Source organism: Pongo abelii, chromosome 6 (genome assembly GCF_028885655.2).
Source record: "Pongo abelii isolate AG06213 chromosome 6, NHGRI_mPonAbe1-v2.0_pri, whole genome shotgun sequence".
Lineage (NCBI taxonomy): Eukaryota > Metazoa > Chordata > Mammalia > Primates > Hominidae > Pongo > Pongo abelii.
In genome coordinates this window covers 127689651-127715207 of record NC_071991.2, presented here as the reverse complement: position 1 = coordinate 127715207, position 25557 = coordinate 127689651, and the positions used below count along the sequence as shown (strand labels likewise).

The window sequence follows — 25557 nt, the reverse complement described above, 5'->3', positions numbered from 1 at the left end:
TTAAATTATAGGAAAACAATGGAAAAAATCTAATGAATGACTCATTCACTGAATCAGTTGCACTCTGTCTTTGCACTGCACTGTTGCTATAGTCGGGTTGTTTCTTCCTCTTGATTCTAATTGTAAAGTTTTGTTATATATCTTTTATCACAACTTTAGTTGTAAGTAAACAAAGTAGAAGCTAAATTCTACCTTATACATTTCTAGGTTGCTTAAGTCGTGAAGCAATATGAGTCATATATGTAGCACATAACATACTGTATATAAGTCAAGTTGTACATAGTTTAAAGAAAATCAGGTGTGCAGAAACTCAAACCAAATTGGGAAATATTTGCATTATAAAATAACTCATTATAAGGATTTTTCAGTAGATCTCCATAGTAAATTTCATTCAGCAAATGTATATTTTTCCTTTTTATTTATTTATTTATTTATTTATTTATTTATTGAGATGAAGTCTCGCTCTGTTGCCCAAGCTGGAGTGCAGTGGCATGATCTCGGTTCACTGCAACCTCTGCCTCCCAGGTTCAAGCGATTCTTCTGCCTCAGCCTCCTGAGTAGCTGGGACTACAGGTGCGCACCACCATGCCTGGCTAATTTTTATATTTTTAGTAGAGACGGGGTTTTACTATGTTGGTCAGGCTGGTCTTGAACTCCTGACCTCGTGATCCTCCCGCCTCGGCCTCCCAAAGTGCTGGGATTACAGGCGTGAGCCACCGTGCCAGGCCTATTTATTTATTTATTTATTTATTGTAGAGGTGGGCTCTCACTGTGTTGGCCAGGGTGGTCTTGAACTCCTGGCCTTGAGCAATCCTTCCACCTCAGTCTCCCAAAGTGCTGGGATTACAGGTGTGAGCTATCACACCTGGCCTTTTTTTTTTTTTTTTTTTTTTGAGATAGAGTCTCACTCTGTCATCCTCATTGTAGTGCAGTGGCACATTCTTGCTCACTGCAACCTCCCCTTCCTGGGCTCAGGGGATCCTCCTACCTCAGCCTCTCAAGTAGCTGGGACTACAGGGATGTGCCACCATGCCTGGCTAGTTTGTGTGTATGTGTGTGTTTTGTAGAGACGAGGTCTCACTATATTGCCCAGGCTGGTCCGGAACTCCTGGACTCAAGCAATCTTGCCTCCTCAGCCTCCCAACGTGCTGGGATTACAGGCATGATCCAGTGCACCTGACCATCATTCAGCAAGTATTTTTGAGTGTCTCCTATGCTAGACAATGGAAGGGATAAAGAGTGTGCATATGTGTGTGTGTGTGCGTGCGTGTGTGTGTGTATGTGTGTACATGCCCATAAATAGTTCTTGGCTTTCTGTCTAGTAAGGTAGGTAAGACAATACAGTGATAAATGCCTTGTGAGTTGTAAGCCGAGTGCTATAGAGGCTCAGAGGAGGGAAAGGTCACTTCCCTCAGTTAGCTATTAAGAGTATGTGGCAAGGTGATACGTTAGAGAATGGAAGACTAAGAGTTTGTCAAGTTAAGTAATTAAGGCAGCATTAAGAGGTAGTGAGTTGGTGTCCAGTGCTAGAGCAAGGAGTTTCAGCTTTAGTTAGGAAGCAATGGGGAGCCACTGACTTTTTTTTTTTCTTTTTGATCAAAAAGTCTTATCTAGGAAAATGTATCTGGCAGTAATGTGTAATTTCAATTTTTTTTTTTTTAAATTGGTTCTTGGATAGTTTTTTAGGCTTCTTTTGTATGAAACAAAGCCATGTTTATAAATAAGTGAATTATGAAATGGATTCATTTCCAATCTTTTTAAAAGGTAGTCAGAAACTATTTTCAGATGCAATTAGATACAGTAAGATAGGCTGCGTAGTTAAGATATAAGCAGTTTACAAAGTGGGATAAAAATGCTACTTTTCATACTTTCTCAAACCATTTTTAGGGATATTTTTGTGTCAGCCATCCTGCTATCTGATTTGTCCAATTAAAGCAAGGAAGAAATCCTCCATTCTCCTTTTTTCCCCATTCTTGGATACAGTGAATGTCTATAGTGAAAAGAACTCATCAGTAGTCCTCTCAGATTTGTTCTGAATTTCCCCAAATATTTGTATAATTGCAAAAAACTTTTGTTTCTCAGCCTTCTCCTTTAGGGGGAAAACAAATAGTGGGCATGATGGCCTACCTCCCTGCATTGTGGTGAGGGTCAGCTGATACAAGATAAAGTGTTAAAGTGTAATTAACCTGAAATGTTTGTAAATAATGGAGAATTGAAGTGTAGACACTTTGTTAGTAGAAACCACTGTGGTTTGGAAATGCAGTGTTTCAATAATAAAGACTGGATAAATAAGGTTGTGGTTTGGAAATGCAGTGTTTCAATAATAAAGACTGGATAAATAAGGTTGGCTAGTGTTTTCCATTCTTCAGGGAATTTACAACACAAGATGATCCTCACCTCTCACTATTAAGGAAGTAGCATTTCCTACAAATTTACCTCATGATTAATTGTGTTTTTTTACAACACAACAAAAAAAAGACGTGTTTTTCAGGAGGTTGGAAATGCGAATCCTGGCTTAGTTACTAACTTGCCATGCCACCAGACAAATCAGGTGTTGCTTTTTATCCCTCATTTTCTGACTAGATTGCCTAAAGCTTCCCTCGCCAAAAGAAACTACCTGCCACGTCAATAACACTCAACTGTGGGTGACTCAGGGACATATAACCTAAAGCTACTGGGTAAAATATTTTAAGAATGAGACTTGGGAAGCTGAACAGCATACTGATTTGCCGTCTTCTTCCTCCATTGTGTTGACCAGGCAAGTCCACGCCTGAATTCAGAGTTGCAGTGGGCAGGAGAGATGTGTGTCCAGGAAGAAATCGTGGCTTCTGCTCTGAAGATCTGGTCACATCTCAGGTCAATTGCAGTCTGAAGAACCTAGGAAAGACTGTATTTGGTTCTAATCTTGGTGATATTTGGGCCTCTTCTAAGAGGTATTCAGTGTCTCTCTTGAGAAGGCTTAGGCCTTCCCAGCAGCCCTGACTGCCTTCATTTCTCTTGGAACTTCCAGGTCCAGGCCTACTCTGAATCCTCCTTTCTGGTCCTGGATACAGACAGTGTATGTCTTAAGACCAAAAAAAAAGAAAAAAAGAAAAGAAAACAATGGTGGATTTTTATTCCGTGATGAATTCATGGTAAAGATTTAATAATAGCCAATGAAATAAGTTGTTTTTTTGAAAATGTATTTTGGGTTTCAGAGCAAGGATTTTCTTTTTCTGCCTCTGACCCAAACATGAAGAAAAGTTCAGAATAGTCCTTGAAAATGTCAGTTCATGCTACTATTAATTGAAAGCATTTCTTTTATCTGATGTTGGGGCTGCATCTGACTAGAAGGGGCTGCATCTGACTAGATCCTCTCCAGGCTTAAAAAGTTAGGAGCACAGTTTTAGAAATGAGAAATTATTTTGAATGTTTTCCTTTTGCCATACCTTTTAGGTGACAGAAAGAGCTTCCTGCGTTGAATTGAATCAAATTGAAGCATACCCAGTAAAATATCATAGCCCCTGGCTTGACAGCTAGAATTGAGTTGGAAACCAGAAGTTTCCTGGCTGAGTTTTTTAAGTCTGAAAACCTCCAAACCACCTTGGCCAGTACCTAGTATTATAGAAACATACTATAAAACATGAGGGCTGGGGCCTCTCCGCAGTTTCGAGAATCTGCTGTTATTTCTCAGCACATCAAATCTATGGTGAATACTAGTGTGTAGACTGTGTAGTCTAGTTCAGACTGCAACGTGAGCATGAACAGTAGAAGAGTAAGTTCAGGAAAGAGAAGGAAACTGTGAAGACAAAGCCGAGAGGAGAGAGTTGCTTGGGTAACTACAAAGGCACATTTTAGACACTCAAAGAACACTGCCTCCTTTTTGCTCCTCTTCTGTATATCTTCCCCACAAAAAGATCGTCAGCGGGGGCAGGGGAGATAAAAGGAGGAGGAAAGCCTAGACTCGAAAAACAAATTGATAGAAAATGACCATCTGTATCTCCTGGAACTTTTCAATGTTTTGGGGGTATGCATCCCAGCTTAAACACATTCTACTGAAACATTTCCCTCGGCTCTGCAACTTTTAATAACGCTGTATTATCCAAAAGATTTTACTGTGTGTGGCCTGTTTGCTGCTGTCCAGAATCCCCTAAGAACAGGATAGGAAAGCTTAGGGCATACTTTTCCTCCATTCTGTTTCCGCAGTGGTACTCATTTGCTTCCATTTAAAGTATATCTAAAACCCTTATTTTCTTTTTAGGTAACAGTATGACTAAATATACTGAGAAGCTCGAAGAGATTAAGAAAAGTAAGTAACACTCTTGATGGTTTGGGAAAATGGAAGTCTGTAGTTGTTCTATAAGTTGGTTCTTAACTAACAGTTGTGTTTCACAGCTGACAGGCACAGAGAGCTATGGATGGTCCGATAAGCCTGGCAGGTGCCTCAAGGGCTGTGGGAGATCCTGGGTGCTGTACTGGGCTGCTCCTCAGATCGTGGCCTGTAGGCCTAAATTCTGCCCTATTTCCATCCCATAGGAGACATTATTGTTGGCCTGCGGAGTCAGAGCTGGTGGAATGAGCTCTGGTTAAGCTTCTAGTGTCATTGTACTGCAGTCTTCATGCCCTTCTTCAAGATATTTCATCTTTTCTGTCTTATTTTGTCTCTATTTGAGATAGGGGTAATAATATCTTCCTTCAGAACATTCTTGTCTGTATAAATGAGAGTATTCATGGAAGACAGGGACGTGAGAACTTAGTGTTATGCATTATCAATTCATTGCCGTCTGTTTTCTTTTAATTAAAAATCATATTCCATCTACATCCTTTTAAAAAACTAATCTGCAAAGATATGTTACCAGTCATTGAGTGCATTGCCCTTGCACAAAATCATAATTTTTCAGTCTGCATCCAAAACTGATGTAAAGTGTATACTTCAAGGCCAGAATTAAGGAAGAAGTAGAAACATCTATTTTCTAAGATGGATTTGCTCGTATCTTGAATAAGAGAACCCAGTGCTAGGGGATATTTAGTTAATGGTGGTAAAGAGGTACTCTGATTGATCATAGTTCAGGACTTGGCTCTGGTAATGTACATCTTCTTGGAAGAGAAAATTGCACATCCAGAATACATCAGAACATTTTCTTCTTTTACACAGCAGACCTTTTATTTGAAATCAAAGTTCCATTTGAATTGCTGCAATATTGGGAAACCCCAACCAATAGATGTGGACTCAGGAGCTGCTTTATGCTGTGTTTTCATTTGCCGTGTTCAGCTATAAGGGCTAATGCTACAAACTTCTTAAAAATATGTAATGCCACAGTATCATTCTCTTTTCTTCCTAAACATTTTGTATTACATAAGTATATGTATTTTAAATATCTCCATAAAATATATACTTTTAAACTCTGGAGAAAGATCGCATTTACTCACCTACACTTCATTGTTGCCATCCTTAACTCATCCAAGGCAGGCAGAATCCAGCTGGCCTGCTTCTTTTTGGGTTTGTCGTCTCTGTCACCTCTCATCCATTTGCAGCTGAGTGTGAGTTCACATGTCCTCACTAGAAATTTGTGCCATAAAAATGTCCCATTCTGCCCAGGTTGCCAGAACCTCACTTAAAACATTTCTTCAAAGTACGATGTGGTTTCTTTAGTATCTAAACCTTACGTGGAGGTGATCTCCCAGAAGAAATACCCTTGGAACAGAGCCTTGAAAAATGCTTGCTTCACTTTCCCTCTGTAGGAGTGGAGGGCTTCCTTTTAGTAGAGCAGGAGATTCCTGTTACCCCATTTCACACATTTTGTGCTGATTCCCTAACAGAATTGCTTTAGATTCTGGTTTGGCATCTACATCTTAGAAGATATTTCCTTCTCTTTCCCCATTTTCTTTTGTAAGTATTATTTGGGGTTGAAAGGGAGGAGAATATTCCCTTGTTTCATGATACCCTAGACCCATCACTTTACTCAGATTACCTTAGATACCATTTCTTTCTGTGAAACCACAAACCTTGTTCTGTTACTTCCTTTGATTTGTCTTCCACTGTGAACCCAACTTCCCTTTGCTAATAATGCATTTCAGCAGAACTCTGAAAATGCAGAAATCCTTTGTAATCTGAATATTCTTTCAACTCTACCTGGGGAAAATAGACACTCTATGTCTATTGACAATTTACAAAGCCCATTCTTGGTTTCTGGTGGTTAGATGACACTAGTTGGACCCAGTGTGAAACATCCTAGATAGTCAGGTCTCTGTCCTTCCAGTAACTCGAGAGAGACAGACTTAGAACCTAGACTTACTGGAGAAGCACACCTTGATAACATATCTGAAACTAGGATTGTCTTCAACACAGAGTTTGGGAGAAGACACATAGCAGAAGCTCCATTCTTAAAGCTCTGTTCGCTCTTGCAAGGACAGACTGACAGAGCCTTCCAAGTCATCCTTTTTATAAAAATTTAAACTTACTGTAAAACATCTAGTTTGATCTTTTATCTCTGAGTAATCATGTCAGAAAGTCCTACTGACGGCTGTCCTTCTAAACCAGAACCAGGTACGTCGAGTTCAGGTTAAAATATGTAGGGGGCTGCTAGTGCTTGTGCAGAAGACAGTAGAAATCCCAATCTTTAGAATAAAGCAGTCTTTTTTTGTTTGTTTAAATTAATCTCTGTTTAGTTAAAGGAGATTTTAAAGTATACATTTTATGCTTAGAAGCATTTTAAACCACGTAACCATACCAAAAGAATATCAGTGGGTAAATGTCACAGTGCAAACTACTTGAAAGCTGTTGGCTGTTTCCATTTGCTGATTTATTGTTGTTTTGATTTGCATAAATGACTTTTGGTGGGCAAGTTGGTGGCAATCGAAAGGAACGCTGTAGTTATTCGGTTGTACTTTGTAAAGCCTTACCTCGGCCTACTTGGGTCTGCATCCCGGCAGGTTTTAGAAGTTCCACTGCATATAGGTTTGTTACTTTGTTGTATCCAGAAGCAGCATCTCTAAGCATTTCCTAGAAGTAATGATCTGTTATTAGCCAAATTGCTCTCTTTAAGACATTTTAGAACAGAGAAGTTTAATTCCCTATTTTTAAAAAGCCTTGATATATTTACAGAAGGCTAGTTTTTAAAGTAATATCATTTCCCGACTCTGAGTCTTAAGGTCTGTGCTGGTTTTTGGAAAATTCATGAAAGTGATTAGTTACACCAGGTAAATAATCTTAGATACTTTTAATCCTTTCCTTTGTTGCTAGGAGTCTTGGTTTATGAGACATTTATGCTGTGAAGGCCATAGCAATTAACCAGCTAACCTTTAATAATTCTGAAATAATGAGGCAGCATTTAAAGAGTCGTGGGTACCAATATAAAAACCTAGGTGAGGAGGAAAGCATGAGTGTGGGCAGAGTTCAACACTGAAAACCCTTCAGAATTTCACTGTCATCTTTAAAACAGTTTAAGGAAGCTAACCTTTAACACGTATCTATGGAACAGATACTAGATAAAGTGCAACTGGCTTAGTTTTTAATAACTGTTTAATGTGATGAGAATTATTAACACAAGTGCAGGGGTACCTATATTTGAGTTACAGCTCAGAATTGTAAAGACAGCACTGAATAAATATTGAAGTTTTAAGTTGTTTTTTGTTTTTTGTTTTTTTTTTGAGACACAGTTTCACTCTCACCCAGGCTGGAATGTGGTAGTGCACTCTTGGCTCACGTGAGCCACTAAACCTGGCCTAAGTTGGTTTTATTTTGTTTTTTTAAATGGTGGGGCCGGACGCTTTGGCTCACGCCTGTAATCCCAGCACTTTGGGAGGTTGAGGTGGGTGGATCACTTGAGGCCAGGAGTTCGAAACCAGCCTGGCCAACATGGTGAAACCCCGTCCCTACTAAAATATAAAAATTAGCCAGGCGTGGTGGCGGGCGACTGTAATCCCAGCTACGCGGGAGGCTGAGGCAGGAGAATCCCTCAAACCTGAGAGGCGGAGGTTGCAGAGAGCCGAGATCACACCACTGCACTCCAGCCTGGGCAACAGAGAAATAAAAATAAATAAATAAAATAAAATGGTAGTAAACAACAAAAACAAAAACACATAACACCTACCATCATAATGTTTTTTAAGTGTGCAGGTCAGTGGCATTAAGTATTTTCATACTGTCGTACAACAGAACTGCAGAACTTTTTCATCTTGCGAAACTAAGTAGGTTAATTTTTATTGGAGTGAAGTTGGAGAGAAGCTGAGAGATGATCAGAACCAGTCACAGCTGTGTGCCCAGCATACACGTAGAAATGTCCTGTGGCTCCAGCATAATGTGTAATGGCAGGAATAATATTGCCTTCTTTTTAAGCTGGAGTCAGAATAGTGGGGCATGAACGTCTCACCAGCTGTCTGAGCTGGGGCAGCTCAGCCTCTCTGAGTCTCTGTCCTCATTTGTAAAACACGGACATTTCTTCCCTGCTTTGCTCTGAAAAGGATTTGAGGCGGCTTACAAAAATGCATGGAGTACAATGTGGTCGAAGTAGAGACAGCTTAGTTAAAGGAAAATGGTAGACTAATAAAATAAAGGCAAGGGGTAGTCACTAGACCAAAGGTAACTTATAAATTCAACTTTAAGCTTCCTAATGACAAAGCAAAGGGAAACAAATTGAACAGATGATACTACTACCTGCTACACCTAATTTTGATGATATCATGAGGCTCAAATGCGATAATAGATGTAAAAGCATATAAATAACTTGAAAGACCACGTAACTTGACAACTAGAAAGAATAGCTCTAAAAAAGCAAAATAGGTAAATATTTGTCTTACCATATTTTTCAGATTATAGATACAAAAAAGATGAGCTTTTCAAGAGACTAAAAGTTACAACTTTTGCCCAGCTGGTAAGTTTCATGATCTTTCCACTGGAGTAAAGACTGTCTAATTTGTGCCACTTTATGTATTTCTAAATTCAACTCTACGGAATGTTTGCAGAGGAGTTTCTTCTGATTCTTTGTATGTCGTTCAGCTATGGGAAGATTAATTGGTATGTGGTATGTGTGTTCGTTCACATGAGGATGGTGAGAAATTTTTCTCTCTTCTTTGATAAGAACTCTATAAAGTAAATGTTTGCCCTACTTTTAATTCATTAAACTTGTGGTTAGGGGTTTTTTTCCTTATACATTTAACTTAATATTTAGAATCTAAAATTCTGGATCCTGGATTGTTTCAACGTTTTTCTCTGGAAACCAAGTGATTTCCCCTTTTCTTGGACTGATCTTTTCCAAATCATCCTACCGGAGCTGTTTTGTTATTTTGGGCAAGTCACTTTCTTCTTTTATTTGAAAATTATGGAGAAGGTGTCTTTCCACCTCCCAAGCAAGAGTTCCACTGGCATAACTCAAGTTGAATCTTGGGTCTTGTGAGCTAAGTTGTGAAAAGTGCTTTAAAAATGAATACTGTATAGAAGTATAAAACGCTGTAATCATTATATTTGTTATTACATTTACTTCTTCATTGTGTGGATAATTGCTGATACCATTCTATGTTATGCTAGGTCAGTATTGCATTTTCAAGAAATAACGTGTAGTGCTTGGACCACGATATATACAGATGTGGTTTTAAACTCTTATTCATGTTTCTTGTCCTAAATTTTCCTCTTAGCATTCTAAGTTTATGTAGTGTTCTAAGTGTGCTTTTCTTCTGAAATGATCATCTGCAGTATATTACCAACACAAAAGGAAGGAGGCCTGAGATTCAGCGTTCAGTTGAGGACACTGACAGCTTCTTAAAACAAGAGATCTTTGATGTTTGTTGTTCCCTCGTCTTTTGTAAAAGACAAAATTGCCTCTGTTTAAAAACAAACAAACATCCACACATTTCATTCTTTTTTCTATCAGATCATCCAAGTTGCTTCCCTCTCTGATCAAACACTGGAAGTGACAGCTGAGGAGATTCAAAGGCTGGAAGGTAATGAGAATTGAGGGTGTGGGGAAAATAACAGGCTGACCATTTGACTGAAACACTCACCCTGTACACATTTGCTGTCTGTTCCCAGGGACTGGGACTTTGATGTGTCTATTTGTAATTAGATTGTTACTCTCAGGGAAATGCTACCTGATACTTTAGTTGTTAATTCTTATTTTAAAAAGCCATCTGGTTTTCTGGCTCTAACACTTACAGTTTTAAATGTTTTAGATGTGTTTAATATACTAATTACTTTTTTCAACAAATATTTTTAGCATTCTCTGTACCTACACATTAAGTGCTATGAGACTGCAGAGATGAACAAAGCACAGCTCTGCTTACATGAAATTGACAGTCACATGTGTGCATGTGCACACCTGTATGTGTGTTGGGTGGGCTGAATGATAACAGTACCACAAAATTACTAAGGTGGCAGAATTTTAAAATGGAGGAATGGAAGGAAACCATCGTTTGTTGGCTGTATATTGCAAGGTGAATTCACATGAATTTTCTTACTTAAGCTTCTTTAAAACTCTGGAAGGAAGGTACACTTTACAGATGAGAGGCCCAAGCTGCAGAGGTTAAGCTGCCTCCTCAAAGTGATACAGCTAGTAAGGAAGGGACCTGAGTTACAAATCTAAGTGTGTCCAGTAGCATCCAGTGTCTTCTTGCTGCCTTCATTCTACCCTTAAGGACTGAAAAGTGCCTTTAGGAAAGATGCAGGATGTTGTGGGAGAGTTCCAAGGAAGGAAAGACACTTGCAGTTAGAAGACCGAGGTAGGCGGCCAGGCACGGTGCCTCATGCCCAGTGCCTCATCCCCATAATCCCAGCACTTTGGGAGGCCAAGGCGGGCAGATCACGAGGTCAGGAGTTCAAGACCAGCCTGACCAACATGGTGAAACCCTGTCTCTACTAAAAAAAAAATACAAAAATTAGCCGGGCGTGGTGGTGTGCGCCTGTAATCCCAGCTACTCAGGAGGCTGAGGCAGGAGAATCGCTTGAACCCAGGAGGCGGAGGTTGCAGTGAGCTGAGACTGCGCCATTGCACTCCAGCCTGGGCAACAGAGAGAGACTCCGTCTCAAAAAAAAAAAGGAAGAAGACTGAGGTAGGCTTCCTCGAGGCACTGGAACTGGGCCTTGAAGTGAGGTAGAATATCAATAGGTACAAGTTAAAGATGAGGCTGTTGCAGGCTGAGGAGCAGCCTGTGAAAGGCATGGAGAGGACAGCACACAAGGCATGTTTGGGGAATCGAGTCATCCAATCTGGCTGTGGTCTAAGGGATGAGTAGGCGCTGGGTAGGAGATAAGGCTAGAAAGACAGGTAGGCTCCATATCTCCTTTCTTAAATACCAAGTTGAAAATAATAGTTGTACTCTCATGAGAAGAATACAGAGAGTTAGGGTCTTTATTTTATCCTGAAGTACCCAGCAATCAGTGTGTGGCTGTTTATTGAAGAGGAATGTGTTTTGTTAAGGTTGATGTAGGTCAGGAATTTGACTTCTGATTTCAAGACAAGTTTCTCAGGAAGTCTGAACACTGGGTTTGTGCAACTCAACTGTCATTTCCCTGGACTGGTTTTTGTTAGGGAGGATAAAGAGAATCTGAAAACGACAGGAATTTATCTTTGACAGATGCCTCTCACAAAGCAGAGAAATAAGAGCTCTTTGTAACAGAGATAATTGAGTCTCCTCATACAAGTACTCCAATTTTAACTGGGTTATATAAGCACCTAGATTTGGTCCTTTAATTCATTGTTGAGATTGCAGCACCAGAACATATGGGCACATGCAATTTTCTCTTCTGAGATAAATTTGCACAGCAAAGTAGGCTCTTGTAAAGTAGGACACCATAATGTGTGAGTAATATTAGTGTTTTTCTAGTGCTCTACACAGATAATAACTCACTCAGGAGTGCCTGGGGAACAGATTGTATCTGTATGCATATTGGCTATCTTTGAAGGGATAAATAAAAATCTCCTTTTATAATGTTTATCACTTTTTCCTAACTTAAAAGTGTATTTCTAGTAAGTTAGGAAACAGTAAAAAGTATATAAAGAAGAAAATTAAATAACGAATAATCACTGTTTATGTTTTGGTCCGCTTTCCTCCTCTCTAACCCCTCACCCCAATTAAATCTATATTCTTTGTATATAATTTTGTATTGTGCTGTTTTCAATTATGGCTTTTTCCTTCATACTTTCCCATGTCACTAAATAGGCTTCAAAAGCATGACTATAAAGATTGTGTTGTCATCTAATGTCTGTCCTTTGGATATACCATAATTTAATTATTCTCTTGTTGGGCATTACAGTTTTTTCTGATTTTTCACCTTTATAAAATAATGCTGCAATGTATATATGTAAATGTTTGTATGATTCTGATTATTCCCTGAAGATAAATTGCTGCAGAGGGTCAAAGGGTGGAACCATTTTAGACACCCAGTACTGACTGCCACATTCTCTCCAGCATGGTTCTACCTGTTTGCATTCCCACCAAGAGTGAATGAGAAGACCTGTTTTTCCTCATCCTAGCCAAAGCTGAATAATTATCATTTCTGTAAATATTTTCCAGTTCAATAGATGAAAAATAGTATCTAATAGTTTTTTATTTATTTGATAGTAAGATTATGCTCTGTGTGTGTGTTTACTGGTCATAAATACATATTTCTTCTTTTAAGGAGTTTACATGCTCTTTTTCCTTTCTTTCTAATAGGCTGTTCATCTTTTTCTTATTGGTTTGTGAGAGTTCTGAATAATTATGATATCTTTATACAATGGAGAACAATACTAACTTGACAATGGATGAGAAAAAATCTTGATTAGTTGGAACAATTTCCAGGCTATATTAAGTAAAAATAAAACAACAATAAAACAAAAACCCAAAGTATAAAATATTATGAATAGAATTCTCCTGGATTTGTAAAAGGTGGAAGAAGTAAAATATATGCAAGCACATGTAAATGTTTTATTTCTGGAATGAGACATAAATACGTGAAAGTGTTTAATATACTGATACTTCCCTTGGGGAAGGAGGCAGGAGGGCCTGCATGTCTTCGGTGGGGGAAAGACTTCCTTTCCATGTTAACAATTTAATCTTACTTGCATTTTTACCTCGTGCGCAGGATCCTATTGCATTTTTACTCTTTTCACATTATATTAAAGAGCTAGTTAATTTTTTAAATCTATAAATTAAGTATATTAACCTTCTTAATTCATATGTGTTACAGATCTTTTTCCTAATTTGTTATTCACCTTTTAATTTTTTTTGTCTTGGTTTTTGATATATATGAGGTTGCATTTTTACATGATCAAATCTATTAGCCTGTACTGTTGTTTTCTTTTATTGCTTTAGACTCATAAAATTCAGTGTTGGTAAACTATTTACCTACATTTTGTAACAAACAATCTATTGGCTTGTTTGTTTGCATTTAAACCATCTGTTATGTATTTTGATATATGACACGAGGTGATTATCTGAATTAGATTTTTCCAGATAGTTGAGAAATATTCCTAGCACCATATACTCAGTAGTTCTTCCTTTACCCACTGATTTGTGATATGGATGTATTGACTTTTTATTTATATTCTTTTCCATGTTCTCTATTATATTCCATTGTTCTGGTTGTAGTGCTGTACTATTTTGATCATTTACCTTTTTAACATATGTTACTATTTGATAAGGCAGGTCTCCAAATCACCCCTAATTATGTATGTATATATATATATTTTCCTATTTCCTCATACATATCAAAAACCAACACATCAAAAACCCATGGGTATATATTGCTTCCAGAGTATTTAAGTCTTGTGAAACTGAATAGGAAAAAAAGATCTGAGTGTGTATGTGTGTGTGTGTGTTTACTCTTGTTATTTTTTAAATCCTTTTAAGTTTTAAAAAAATCCCTTTGGGATTAGTATTAAGGACAAAAGTTAAATTTGGGAGGGACTAACATTTTAGTTTTACTTGCCCAATTAGGAACATGCAGGGTGTGTCACTCTCATCATTGAGGTCTTCTTTAAGGCCTCTAAGTAAAATTTTTATAAGTCCTTTAAAGGATTTATACATTTTTATAGGTTATTTACATTCAGTTTAGGATCATTTCTTGGAGAGTATATATATATTTTTTATATACTTTTTTTTATTATACTTTAAGTTCTAGGGTACATGTGCACAACGTGCAGGTTTGTTACATATGTATACATGTGCCATGTTGGTGTGCTGCACCCGTTAACTCATCATTTACATTAGGTATATCCCCTAATGCTATCCCTCCCCCTGACCCCCACCGGAGAGTATATTTTATAGCTGCAGTTGTTACTGTATATGAGATTTTTTTTCCTGTTATTTTTTAATTGGTGTATAGGACAAATATTTTAGCATTTCTTTTATCTAACCACATATTTATTGCACTCATTCCCATATTATTCTCTTAAAATTTCTAGGTATGTTATCATATCATATGCAAAATAAATTTAATATCTTCTTTAATAATTAGACTTGTTATTTTTATTTTTATTTATTTATTTATTTTGAGATGGAGTCCTGCTCTGTTGCCCAGGCTGCCATGCAGTGGCACGATCTCAGCTCACTGCAACCTCCGCCTCACAGGTTCAAGTGATTCTCCTGCCTCAGCTTCCTGAGTAGCTGGGATTACAGGTGTCTGCCACCACACCTGGATAATTTTTATATTTTTAGTAGAGATGGGGTTTTGCCATGTTGGCCAGGCTGGTCTCGAACTCCTGACCTCAAGTGATCCACCCGCCTCAGCCTCCCAAAGTGCTGGGATTACAGGTGTGAGCCACCACTCCCGCCCTGTTATTATTATTTTTAAAAAATTTTTATTGTATTGGTTAGAACAGCAAATTCTCAAACATTTTGTTCTCTTCCTCCACTCTATTAAAAATTATTGAAGATCCCAAAGAGCTTTGGTTTATGTGCTTTATGTCTATTAATAGTATATTAAAAATTTAAACTGGGAACTGAAACAGTGTTTATTTATTATTTCACCTAAAAATAACCATACTAAACCCATTGAAACATGCATAACATGTTTTTATGAAAAATAGCATTATTTCCAAAACAAAATTTTGCTGAGAACGTCGTCTTACATATTTTGTAAATCTCTTTAGTGTCTGGTTTAATGAAAGGATTGCTGATTTTCCTCTCTGCTTCTGCGGTGTCTGTCGTGATGTGCTGTTTGTGTTAAAGAGTGTGAAGAAAATCCAGCTCACACAAACCTGTAGGTGGAAAAGGGAGAAGTATTTTAATAGCCCTTTCAGATAAAACTTGACAACTGCTAGTTTCTTAAGGATTAGCTGTAATGTAGAATCTGAAATCATATCAATGAATCTTTCATACTGTTAGATTAAAATCAGGCACTTTCAGTGTAACTGTCTTATACTTTGAATCTTTTACCCATGCATGATTGTATAACATCATGCACTGGCCATTTAGAAAATACTGGTTCACTGAGTTATGAAGCTCTTCCCAAAGGTTAATACATTTTATTATACAACTGTCAGAAAAATCACATATGTTATTCTCACTATCTATCTTACCAAAAAGGTCTATAAGCATGGGGAAGCAGCTCCCCATACTTCAGTTCCTGATGGCAAATATAGTTTCCAAAATTCTGAGTTTTGCTTAAAATATAATCATTGGCAACAATGCCATCAGTAGTGTTCCCTGAAATAACAAACAGGCTTATTTAGTTCACTTTTGAGAAAATGTCTGCCAAATATACAAGTCTAACTATATAACCATAGTTTTTCTGTCAGTTTTTCTTCCAAGCAAAAATGGTGTGCATAGCAAAAATTACTGGTTCAGCCTGCAACTCAGCAATCACACTAATACTTTTCCTTGAGATAACCCTGGTAATTTGGTATGTAGCAAACTTAATTGTATGTGGACTCCTCACTTCATCACACAGAACATTAAAAAAAGCATGTACTTACTTCAAGGTGAGATTTAATAAGAATAGTAACTGTTAACTGCTTTAACAGGGACCTTCTTTTAGTGTGACTGCCATACTTACTTACTGTGAACGCATGCATGATGGTGAATAATACAATGATTGCTAATAAAGTTTGGTGCCACAGCCCTGATTCTTACTAAGGTGCTAGCAGCTTTAGCCACCATTTCTTTTGTACCATCAGTGCAAATATAAACACAGTAAAAAAGACAAGTAACATCTTATGAAAATAGTTTTTACCTTGCAGATCCCCTGAAAGGGCCTTGGGGATGTTTGGGGTCCACTACACTTTGGGAACTTGTACATTAGCACTTCCACAGCAATTTAATAATGATGATAAGATTTCCTTTTCTTGACTTAATGTCAGTGGAACTAATAAGTAAATACAAATCCTGAGGTTCAATCTAATTATTTCTTCATTTGTAAATATTAGACAATGATTCTGCAGCTTCAGACCCTGATGCTGAAACCACTGCCAGGACCAATGGGAAAGGAAATCCAGGTGAGCAGTCGCCGAGCCCTGAGCAGTTCATAAACAACGCAGGAGCAGGGGACTCCAGCCGCTCAACTCTTCAGAGGTACTCGAAGCTGATTCATATTTTCACTGCATTTTGCCTTTATATTAATCTAGAGGCCAATTTCAGGGATTTTTTTTTTTTTTTCTTGCCTTAGAAACAGAACTGGCCAGGAGTAAAGTCTCACATTTTAATCCCAGCCTTCTACTTTCTCTTTGTATAAATGCTACCTCCTGAATCTTTTTCACTGCATTCTTACTGAGTTAATGTGAGAATATATTAATAGGAGAGTTTAATTTTCATTTCTCAGTTCCATTCTTCTCCCTCCTACATGTAAGTTTGTTATGAGGAATTAGCTTTACAAATACTATCTTTTGATTCAGAGAGTATGATTTTTCCCCCTTTTCCGACTGCTGCAGCTTATAATACCCTGTCCGGAAGTGACAGTGCCACACATAGTGCTCTGATACTGGGTAGGTGCAAAGGAAAAAGCAGTACTTGGTGTTTATTCTAAAGCTGAATGTGGCTGTTCCTTCTTTTTATTTTATTTTTCTGCTCCTTCTTCTAAAGTATGGGCCTCCTTATTCCATGGATTACATGGACTTTAGTCCGTGTAGTACTTTCTCACTAATATTAACTGTTGATTATAAGACAGTACTGATTTTCAGCAGATATCCATCCCTTTGACTGATAAAATAGTTCTGGAGAAATTATCTGTTAGTTATTATTATTATTATTCTTTTAGCTTTATATTATTATAGTTACTTTTGTGAAAGGACTCTAAAATTGCACTCAAGAAGAGATAGGCCAACAGGACTTCCACTGAGGATGCAGTTTCTTATCAAACAGATGTTCTTCTCCTTTGGTTCAACAAAATATGCACTATATAGCATAGAGTTATAGTGTTTATTGGATTTAAATGCAGAATTTGATTTGCTGTTATGGGAAAGGAGCTATGCTACGTACTAATCTGTGATTTAGCATATGTGTCTTAATATTTCCTAAGAAAGTAACCATCTTCTTATTCCAGTAAGGATATTTCACTGCTTGCCATTTTGTTCATAACACCTAGTCTTGTTGTTACTTTGATTCATGTTTTTAGCACATTTTCCCTATAATATTAAGATGGTGACCAGTTTTAGTGATTGAATGACCTTAGAATTAGAACTGTTAGTGGTAGTGGTTAGCTTCCTCATTTTAATCCCAGCTGTTCCTCCGCCTCATTCTATGAATGCCACCAAATCTAAAGCCTCGTCAACCTCAATGTTGTAACCTACAAAACTAAAGTAAGCACAGAGAGCTATGTAAGTATTAAGACTCAATACCATAGCAGATAGGTCACTGACTACGTATATGAAATATGTAAAGCATTATTGTTACTTTATATTACTTACACGTAGAAAGAAATGTCTTTCCTTTTTCCTGTCCTACCAACTATATTCTTCCCTTTTTCGCTCCACTGGATTCACAGTTCCCCTCTTTCTCCCTCTGATGCTGCCCTTGTAGCTAGAGGCAGCATGTGCCCTTCAGTCCCTACCCCTCAGCCATGTAATGCACTGACACGCATTGTCTGAAGGTGAGTGTGGACATGTGGGTCTCCTCTGTGGGGTCCAGTGTAGTAGAAGAGGAAATCCATAGGATCCTGCATTCAGAGGCAGAACTGAGACACCACATCCATTTTCCTTTCCCTTTGAAGCGTCCTTTGAAAAGACATTGAGCACTCACCTCACTATTCTGAAGAAACACGTTCGACCTTTAAGCCACCAACCTCTGACTAGTTTCTGCTGACCTACTTTTTCACTTGCAGTGTCATCAGTGGTGTTGGGGAACTGGATCTAGACAAAGGGCCAGTGAAGAAAGCAGAGCCCCATACCAAAGACAAACCTTATCCTGACTGCCCCTTCCTGCTGCTAGATGTGCGTGATAGAGATTCTTACCAGCAGTGCCACATTGTTGGAGGTAAGAGAGAGAAGGCTTTAAAGTGCCTCACTCTCAAGAACAGAGAGCCTGCTCTTGAGTCTAGGCAGGCTGGAACCACAGCCCATGGTAGACAGTTAAGGAAATTGTATGTTAGCTGGATCCGTTGTGGAATCCTATAGGGTTGGCTCCACCATAAAATACTCTGAGAGGCTGCTGATTTTCACAGATGGCTGTCAGAAGCAGGGAAGTGAAGCTTCATACTTCGTTCATAGTGCTCTTTGTTTTCTTTCACAGAAGTGTTTAGGTTTATGGCTTGTTGATTTTTTTTTTTTTTTTTTTGGTCAATACCTTGCTCTGTTGCCAAGACTGAAGTGTAGTGTTGCGATCACAGCTCACTGCAGCCTTGCCTTCCTGGGCTCAAGTGATCCTCCTGCCTCAGCCTCTTGAATACCTGGGACTACTGGCATATGCCACGACCCCCAGCTAATGTTTTTGTATTTTTTGTAGAGATGAGGCCTCACCATGTTGCCCGGGCTGGTCTCAAACTCCTGGATTCAAGTGGTCCACCCACCTTGGCCTCCCAAAGTGCTGGGATTACAGGTGTTAGCCACCATGCCCAGCAGCTCATGGATTTTGAAGAAGTATTTAACTCTTAGGTTTTAAACCAGCTGGGAATTGAGGCCAAGTTGTATTAAGAGAACAACAGACTTCCTAAACTTATTCTTCTCTTTGCAGCTTACAGTTACCCAATTGCAACTCTGTCTAGAACAATGAACCCTTATTCAAATGATATTCTTGAATATGTATCCTTTGTTGCATTTTAAGGAATTGGGTGGTATGAGGATTGTAAGAATCAAAGTTATCATGAACCAAGCTCCTGGTAAGAATGCTGTGAAGGACCTTTGATATTATTCGGCTGAGCATATTTTAGAATTTGGATTCCTAGCTGTTGCCGAGAATCCTGACTCTTTAGGCGGATGCTTTCAAACCGTCTTGCCCTGGGCCAAAAAACACTAGGTTAAGAGTTAGGATCCATTGAGAGGTAGTCCTAAGAGAGTTTTTTTCCTCCCAGAAAACTTTCCATAGCAGAACTTAGGGTTTTTTTCTATTTTAATTTTTTCCTTTAAAATTTTATTTTTTTCATTGATAAAAATTATACAAGCAGAAAATAATTTAAATACCAAAAATTATTAAAAGGAAAATTGAAATCTCTTATAATCACACAGTTGAGCAGTGGCTTCTGTTACATTATTAGTATATTTTATTCCAGACTGTCTTCTGTGTGTTTGTTTTTTTTTTTTTAACAAAGTTGAAACCTTACTATATATGTAATTTAGTATCCTGCTATTTTTCAGTTCATATTCCGATGTATTTCCCCATGCTGATGCAAGCCTTCTGTAAACCACATTTTTGATGCTGTGTAATATCTTCAGATTTACTATGATTTACTAAACTATTCCTTTATTTTGGACTTTTTAGACAGCTCCCGCATTTTTACTATCATAAATAGGCTTCAGTGGACACATTAGGCATAGAAGTTGTTCTATTTCTTCATCTGTAAAATGGGGATTGTAATATTTACTTTCCAGGGTCATAGGGATAAGAGAGTTAAAGGATGTAAAGTCCAGAACTAGTGCTGTCTTTTAGATCATGGTAACATCAGTTTGTAAAAGAAACGAATACCACCTTGTGTGGTTTCCACGACAGGAAACCATCTAGTCCCTGCTGGTGTGACGGTAGGAATGGGCTTGTCCATCATTCCCAGGAACTCAGACAGGTGGACCTGACCTTTTATTCCTTGGGGGTTTCTCGTAGTCTTGGGACATCAGCCCAGTGCCTTGGAACCTTAACTCATCTGACTCTTAGAAAAATGCTCATGGCAAGATCATCATTCTGTATGACGATGATGAAAGGCTGGCCAGTCAGGCGGCCACCACCATGTGCGAGCGTGGATTTGAAAACCTCTTCATGCTTTCCGGAGGTGAGCAAGGTGATACTCTGCTTGGGACTTCAAAGGCTGATCATCCTTCAGTCCCACCTGCATCCCCTTTTCTCTCTTGGTGCTCAGAATTCAGTGTTCTGGAAAGAGAAAAAGCCATGCTGGCTGAAAGGAGTCAGGAGTTATGTGAAACTTCCCTTAGCTTCATCAGCACATATTTTTAATTCCTGATGTTGCTTCAGGGCTCTGTCACAAAGCCCTAATGCTGAAGACTCGAGCAAAAGGATTTCTTGTGGAATTCTCAGAATCCCATGTAACAACAGATATTTTCTGGTATAATTTGCTTAATGATGAAATAGTTAAGAAAGATTTCATGTCCTTGTGCTAGCCTCAACTTGATGACCAGAGATTAGAAGACATGCAGGCTTCTTTCCAGGTTTTGGCCTGGCCTTGCCATATTAATGCAGCTTTTTCTGATGCTTTTCCAAACCTAGGTCTAAAAGTCTTAGCTCAGAAATTCCCGGAAGGACTGATTACTGGTTCCCTGCCAGCATCTTGCCAGCAGGCCCTTCCTCTTGGGTCTGCCCGGAAACGATCCAGCCCCAAAGGGCCACCCCTACCAGCTGAGAATAAATGGAGATTTACCCCAGAAGACTTAAAAAAGATAGAATATTATCTGGAAGAGGAGCAAGGGCCTGCAGATCATCCTAGTAAGATCTTTTGACCTTTAAAGATAATGTTTGGTTTGCAGCTTTGAATATCACCTCATCATATGAAAACCTTCATCTCTTATATTTAGATTCTTAAAATACTAGGGAGGTATGTTACAGGTGCTGGGGAGGGGAGGCAGTGGAGGTGACCCCAGATAGTGGCAAGAATTACGCATTGAAGAGAGACTTTTTTTTTTTTTTTTTTTTTTTTTTTTTTTGAGACAGAGTCTTGCTCTGTCACCCAGGCTGGAATGCAATGGGATGATCTTGGCTCACTGCAACCTCCGTCTCCCTGGTTCAAGCAATTCTCCCACATCAGCCTCCCGAGTAGGTGGAATTACAGGTGCCCGCCACCATGCCAGGCTAATTTTTTTTTGTATTTTTAGTAGAGACAGGGTTTCACCATGTTGGCCAGGCTGGTCTCGAACTCCTGGCCACAAGTGATCCACCCGCCTCAGCCTTCCAAAGTACTAGGATTACAGGCATGAGCCACCGCCCAGACAAAAATGTAGAGACTTCATCAAAAAGTATATCTCAGGTAAAACTGAGGAGTTAAGCATCAGACCTTCAGATTCCTTCTTGGAAAGTTTTCGATTCCTTCTGCAGCTTTTGCTTCTCCACTCTGAGAGCCTCCGTGGTTTGTCTTGCTACCTTAGTTTCACCATACTGCTTTCTCTTTTCTTTCCCCAAATCACTCCTTGTCTGCATCCTCTCTACCAAGGAAGTAGTGGAGGACAGACTAGGTTTGTTGGGGATGATGGAGAGGAAGGGGAAAAAAACCTATCTGGGTTTCCCTTCATTTCTGTCCCCCTCCCCACCTTCAGGCTGATCTCAAGGATGAGGAGTAGGTCATCATTGGCCTAAAGTAGATACTGCATAGGACTTCATCAGCTTAAAAGTGGTTGTAGGCTAGGACTTCATTAGCTTAAAACTGTACTTGGCAGATTGTCCCTGGAATCATTCTTGCAGCTCTGTTCCTTCTTTCTTGCTCCCTTCAGGCCGACTGAACCAAGCTAACTCCTCTGGAAGAGAGTCCAAGGTGCCTGGTGCCCGAAGCGCTCAGAATCTGCCTGGTGGCGGCCCTGCCAGCCACTCAAACCCCCGCTCCCTCAGCAGTGGCCACCGGCAAGGCAAACCCTGGAAGTAAAGACTTTGTCTCACTTAGGCGAATAAATGTTTTTCCTCTTTTCGGAACCCCTGAGCATTTCCCAAGTTGGGTCATTTCCAGAAACTTCTGCAGAGGAAAGACCATGACATATGTATGGGATAGGCCCTCTTCCCTCTCCCTGTCTCCAGTTCCTCTCCCCTCAGGAGGCCACCTCGGGAAGGATTTTGACAGGTGACCACAAAAACCAGAGGTGTGACAGGCTCTAGTGTCCTCCCTGTTGTTTACAGCATATTTAAGTCTTGTGAAACTGTATAGGAAAAAAGGATCTAAGATTTTAGTTGTTTTTTTTTTTAATAAGGTCCAGCTTTTTGGGTCTCTCTTCGTTGTTTTGTAAATACTTCAGTCACATCTGCCTGTGTGCCTGTCCCACCCGCCTTTTCGTTCACTGTTCTTGACTTCATGAAGGCTTCTCTGGGCAGTCTTGGTATGAGAAGCTGTTTCCAAGGGTGCAGATGAGCCTTATGTTCCAGCCACCTGCAGACCCCACCCCAGCAGGCTCATTCAGCAAGGAGCTCTCTGCCCGGCATATTGCAGGCCCTATTTTGAGTATGGAAGCCAGTGCCTGTGTGCTCACTCAAATTGAAGATGAGGAGAGTAGCTGTACACTCACTGAATGCTCCCCCTTATTAGATATTTTCCTGGAGCCAGAAAGGTGTGCATGTGGGTGTCTTCCCACCGGGGAGGAGGGCCTCTCCTGGGAAAGCCCTGGCCACCACACCGGCCTGTGACCCTTGAAGCCCACCGAAGCGGCCCTCACTTGTGGTCAGTATATCAGTTATGACGCCCATTGCCCAGCTTCAGTCCATCCATGTTAGATGGATAGAAATTATGGCCAGTTGAAAATACCAGCTTCGGTTGGACAACTGTGGACACACAAGGTGAAGAGGACTCCGAAGTCCTTTGTCAGGGCTGACAACCTCATAAGCCCTTGCTTAGAAATACAGTATTAGTCTAATTGAGTAATTAGTGCAATTTCCTGCTTACTTTTCATTCTCATGACTGAACTGTGATTAGGAAGTTGTGATTATAGATTCTGGTTTTGGCCGGAATTTTGAATCAGCATTAATTGAATTGCTAAATGACTGACATTCATTCCATTTAATTGGGGGAACAAAAGGCCTCAGGTAAGGATGAGGAACTCTGAAATCAGATGGAAAAGAGCCGTGTTAATTTTTATGGTCTGTGATCATAGCTGTGATAAGGGACTGAGGAATAAATTGTGCTCTTTGTCATGGCAACCAGCTTCTGAACAGCCAACTGAAAATTGCTTGTCCTGCTGGTAACTGCTACGGGGTAAGATTTGCCTTAACAGTACTATTTTCTTGCCACCAAAAAAAAAAAAAAAAAAAAAATGCACCACAGTATTTCTAGCATGGAGGCTGTGTTTGTATGAGAAATAAACGTAATAAATATCTCATAGAGACATATGGAAAAATAACTTTCAGATTCAGCCCAGTTCTGTTTTAGAGTGTGTTTATTCTTCTCTACTCGATTTCCAAAGTGCAACATTTTCCGATGCTTTAGAAATCAAACAAACCAGGGACATTGTTCAGATGTCAAGCCATGCCCAGTTTTCCACAAGATTCAAGAATCTTGTATAAAATTCAGCCAACGTACACATAGCTTTAATGAGGAGCCTGTCATGTTTCCCCATAAATTTATTGCCTGAGAACTTAGTTCAGCCTTTGCTAATGCCAAAATGCTCTGGCTTTGTATTTTCTTTACAGCATAGATAGAAAAATGCACATTTTTCCACACTCAGCTTTCCCCTAGCATGGACAAGATTTTCGACCATTTTTGCCACATATACATTTTTAAGGAAAAAATATTTTTCTCTGTAACAAAGTTCTGGTTATGCCGTTTTAAAGGTGACTTGTCAGGAGTTTAGACTTCCCTGCCGGATTCTATTTTGAAAGTAAATGGTCTTCCCTCCTTGTTACGATTCTGCATTCCCATTGTCAGACAACTTGGAGTGTTAGAAACCACTGTATATATGTGGAAAGCCAGGTCAGCCAGACCTGTTAGAATTGGTGTGCACTCACCTGAGAGATCTGGCAGGTTGAATATATTTATGTGTATTTCTCCACAGTGCTTGCTTTGCCCTGTTGGTAAGGATTTTAAATAACCATGCTCAAAAGAGCTGTTCTAATTCTGCGTTTTGCATGTTAAGTGTTACTATCAAACATTCTTTACGTGCTCGAGGTATTGCTTTTAACATTCTATTTTGCCAGTTTTGTTCATTAGATTAATTGACATGTATTATTTAAATGACCAGTGATGCTCTGTGCAATTATGAATGTTGAAAATTAAAGTACATAGTTACTAATTTGTCGTTTGCTATTAATATGCTGAAAACTGCCAACTTCTCTCTTCTTTTCTGTCGAGATGATTTGGGGGAGCCACAGGAGACTGGTGTGATTTTTGCTGCATCTCCTAGGAAAGCATTTTTAAAAAAAAATAAATGAATCAGGAAATCAGTCCAATTAGGGCAGGGGGCCTCAGCTCTCCAGTCAGAAAGCCTGGATTTCTTTTCCTGCTCAGGCTGGGACTGAAGCCACCTTCAACAACTCGATCATGGCTTCCTGCCAGCGTCTCAGGGGTTGACTAGCTGCCCTTGTCTGGGGTTTGTGAACCCTGAGACGGAAGGTGCTTCATCGATGTACGTCTACAGCGCCCTGAACAGCCGTGATGGCCAAAGTTTAAATAATACCTTAAATGCTTTAAAGGGGTTTGTGTTTAAGGAAGGGAGAAAAGAAGGAAAGAAGCAAGGAAATGGGAAGAAGGGAGGGCAGAGAGAAGAAAAGAGGCAGAAAGCGAGAGAGAAAAGAGAAAGCTACATTACTTATTTGAAAACAAAAGGAACACCCTGGGCTGTAATAACGTCAGGCTCAATCTCTTGAAAAGTATGGAATGATTTAAATGGCCTGCATTCATTTTATCTTTTTTTTTTTTTTTTTTTAACCTTTAGTTGTTAGCCAGGACCAGCACAATCATATTGGGCTTGGTATAAATCCGAATGAAAAGAGAACAAATAACATTCATTAGTTGCTCAGGGATTTTTCCTGTGGTGCTATTTAAATTACACAAAAATTCTTAAGACTTTAGGCTACTCGACCAAGAAAACAGAACAAAACAAAAACCGTGTTTTCTCTAATTCCCTTGTGGAATGTAAGTGAAATCAGAGTCCTAGGCTAGGAAGAAATATGTAGGTAATTTTTCCTGTGTTGGTTTTGGTTTCTGTCATGTTGTTTATTGGCTATAGATTCTGTCTTTTATGTTATCTGACTTTTTTAGAGTGAATAATTAGTTTCTGTCCACCTGGATTTAAATCCATGACCACCTTCTTGCTCTACTCTGAAGATAATCATTAAGAACCTTTCTTTCCCCAGTTCCAGAACGTTCTCAGTGTCTTTAATGTG

General features: G+C 39.1%; 1 protein-coding gene across 3 annotated transcripts in view; it reads left to right on the top strand.

Annotated features, from left to right (window-relative positions):
- Nucleotides 1-24464, top strand: part of CEP41 (centrosomal protein 41) — a 44309-nt gene extending 19845 nt beyond the window's left edge. For 2 of the 3 annotated variants that reach the window (NM_001132973.1, XM_054558984.2), the window contains 9 exon segments: nucleotides 4241-4288; nucleotides 8791-8852; nucleotides 9849-9918; nucleotides 16320-16464; nucleotides 18209-18360; nucleotides 19057-19124; nucleotides 20188-20302; nucleotides 20755-20970; nucleotides 21969-24464. In NM_001132973.1, coding sequence (NP_001126445.1) covers nucleotides 4241-4288; nucleotides 8791-8852; nucleotides 9849-9918; nucleotides 16320-16464; nucleotides 18209-18360; nucleotides 19057-19124; nucleotides 20188-20302; nucleotides 20755-20970; nucleotides 21969-22117 — 1025 coding nt within the window. In that variant the 3' untranslated portion in view covers nucleotides 22118-24464. 3 annotated transcript variants of the gene reach the window in all.
- Nucleotides 24465-25557: the final 1093 nt, after the last annotated feature.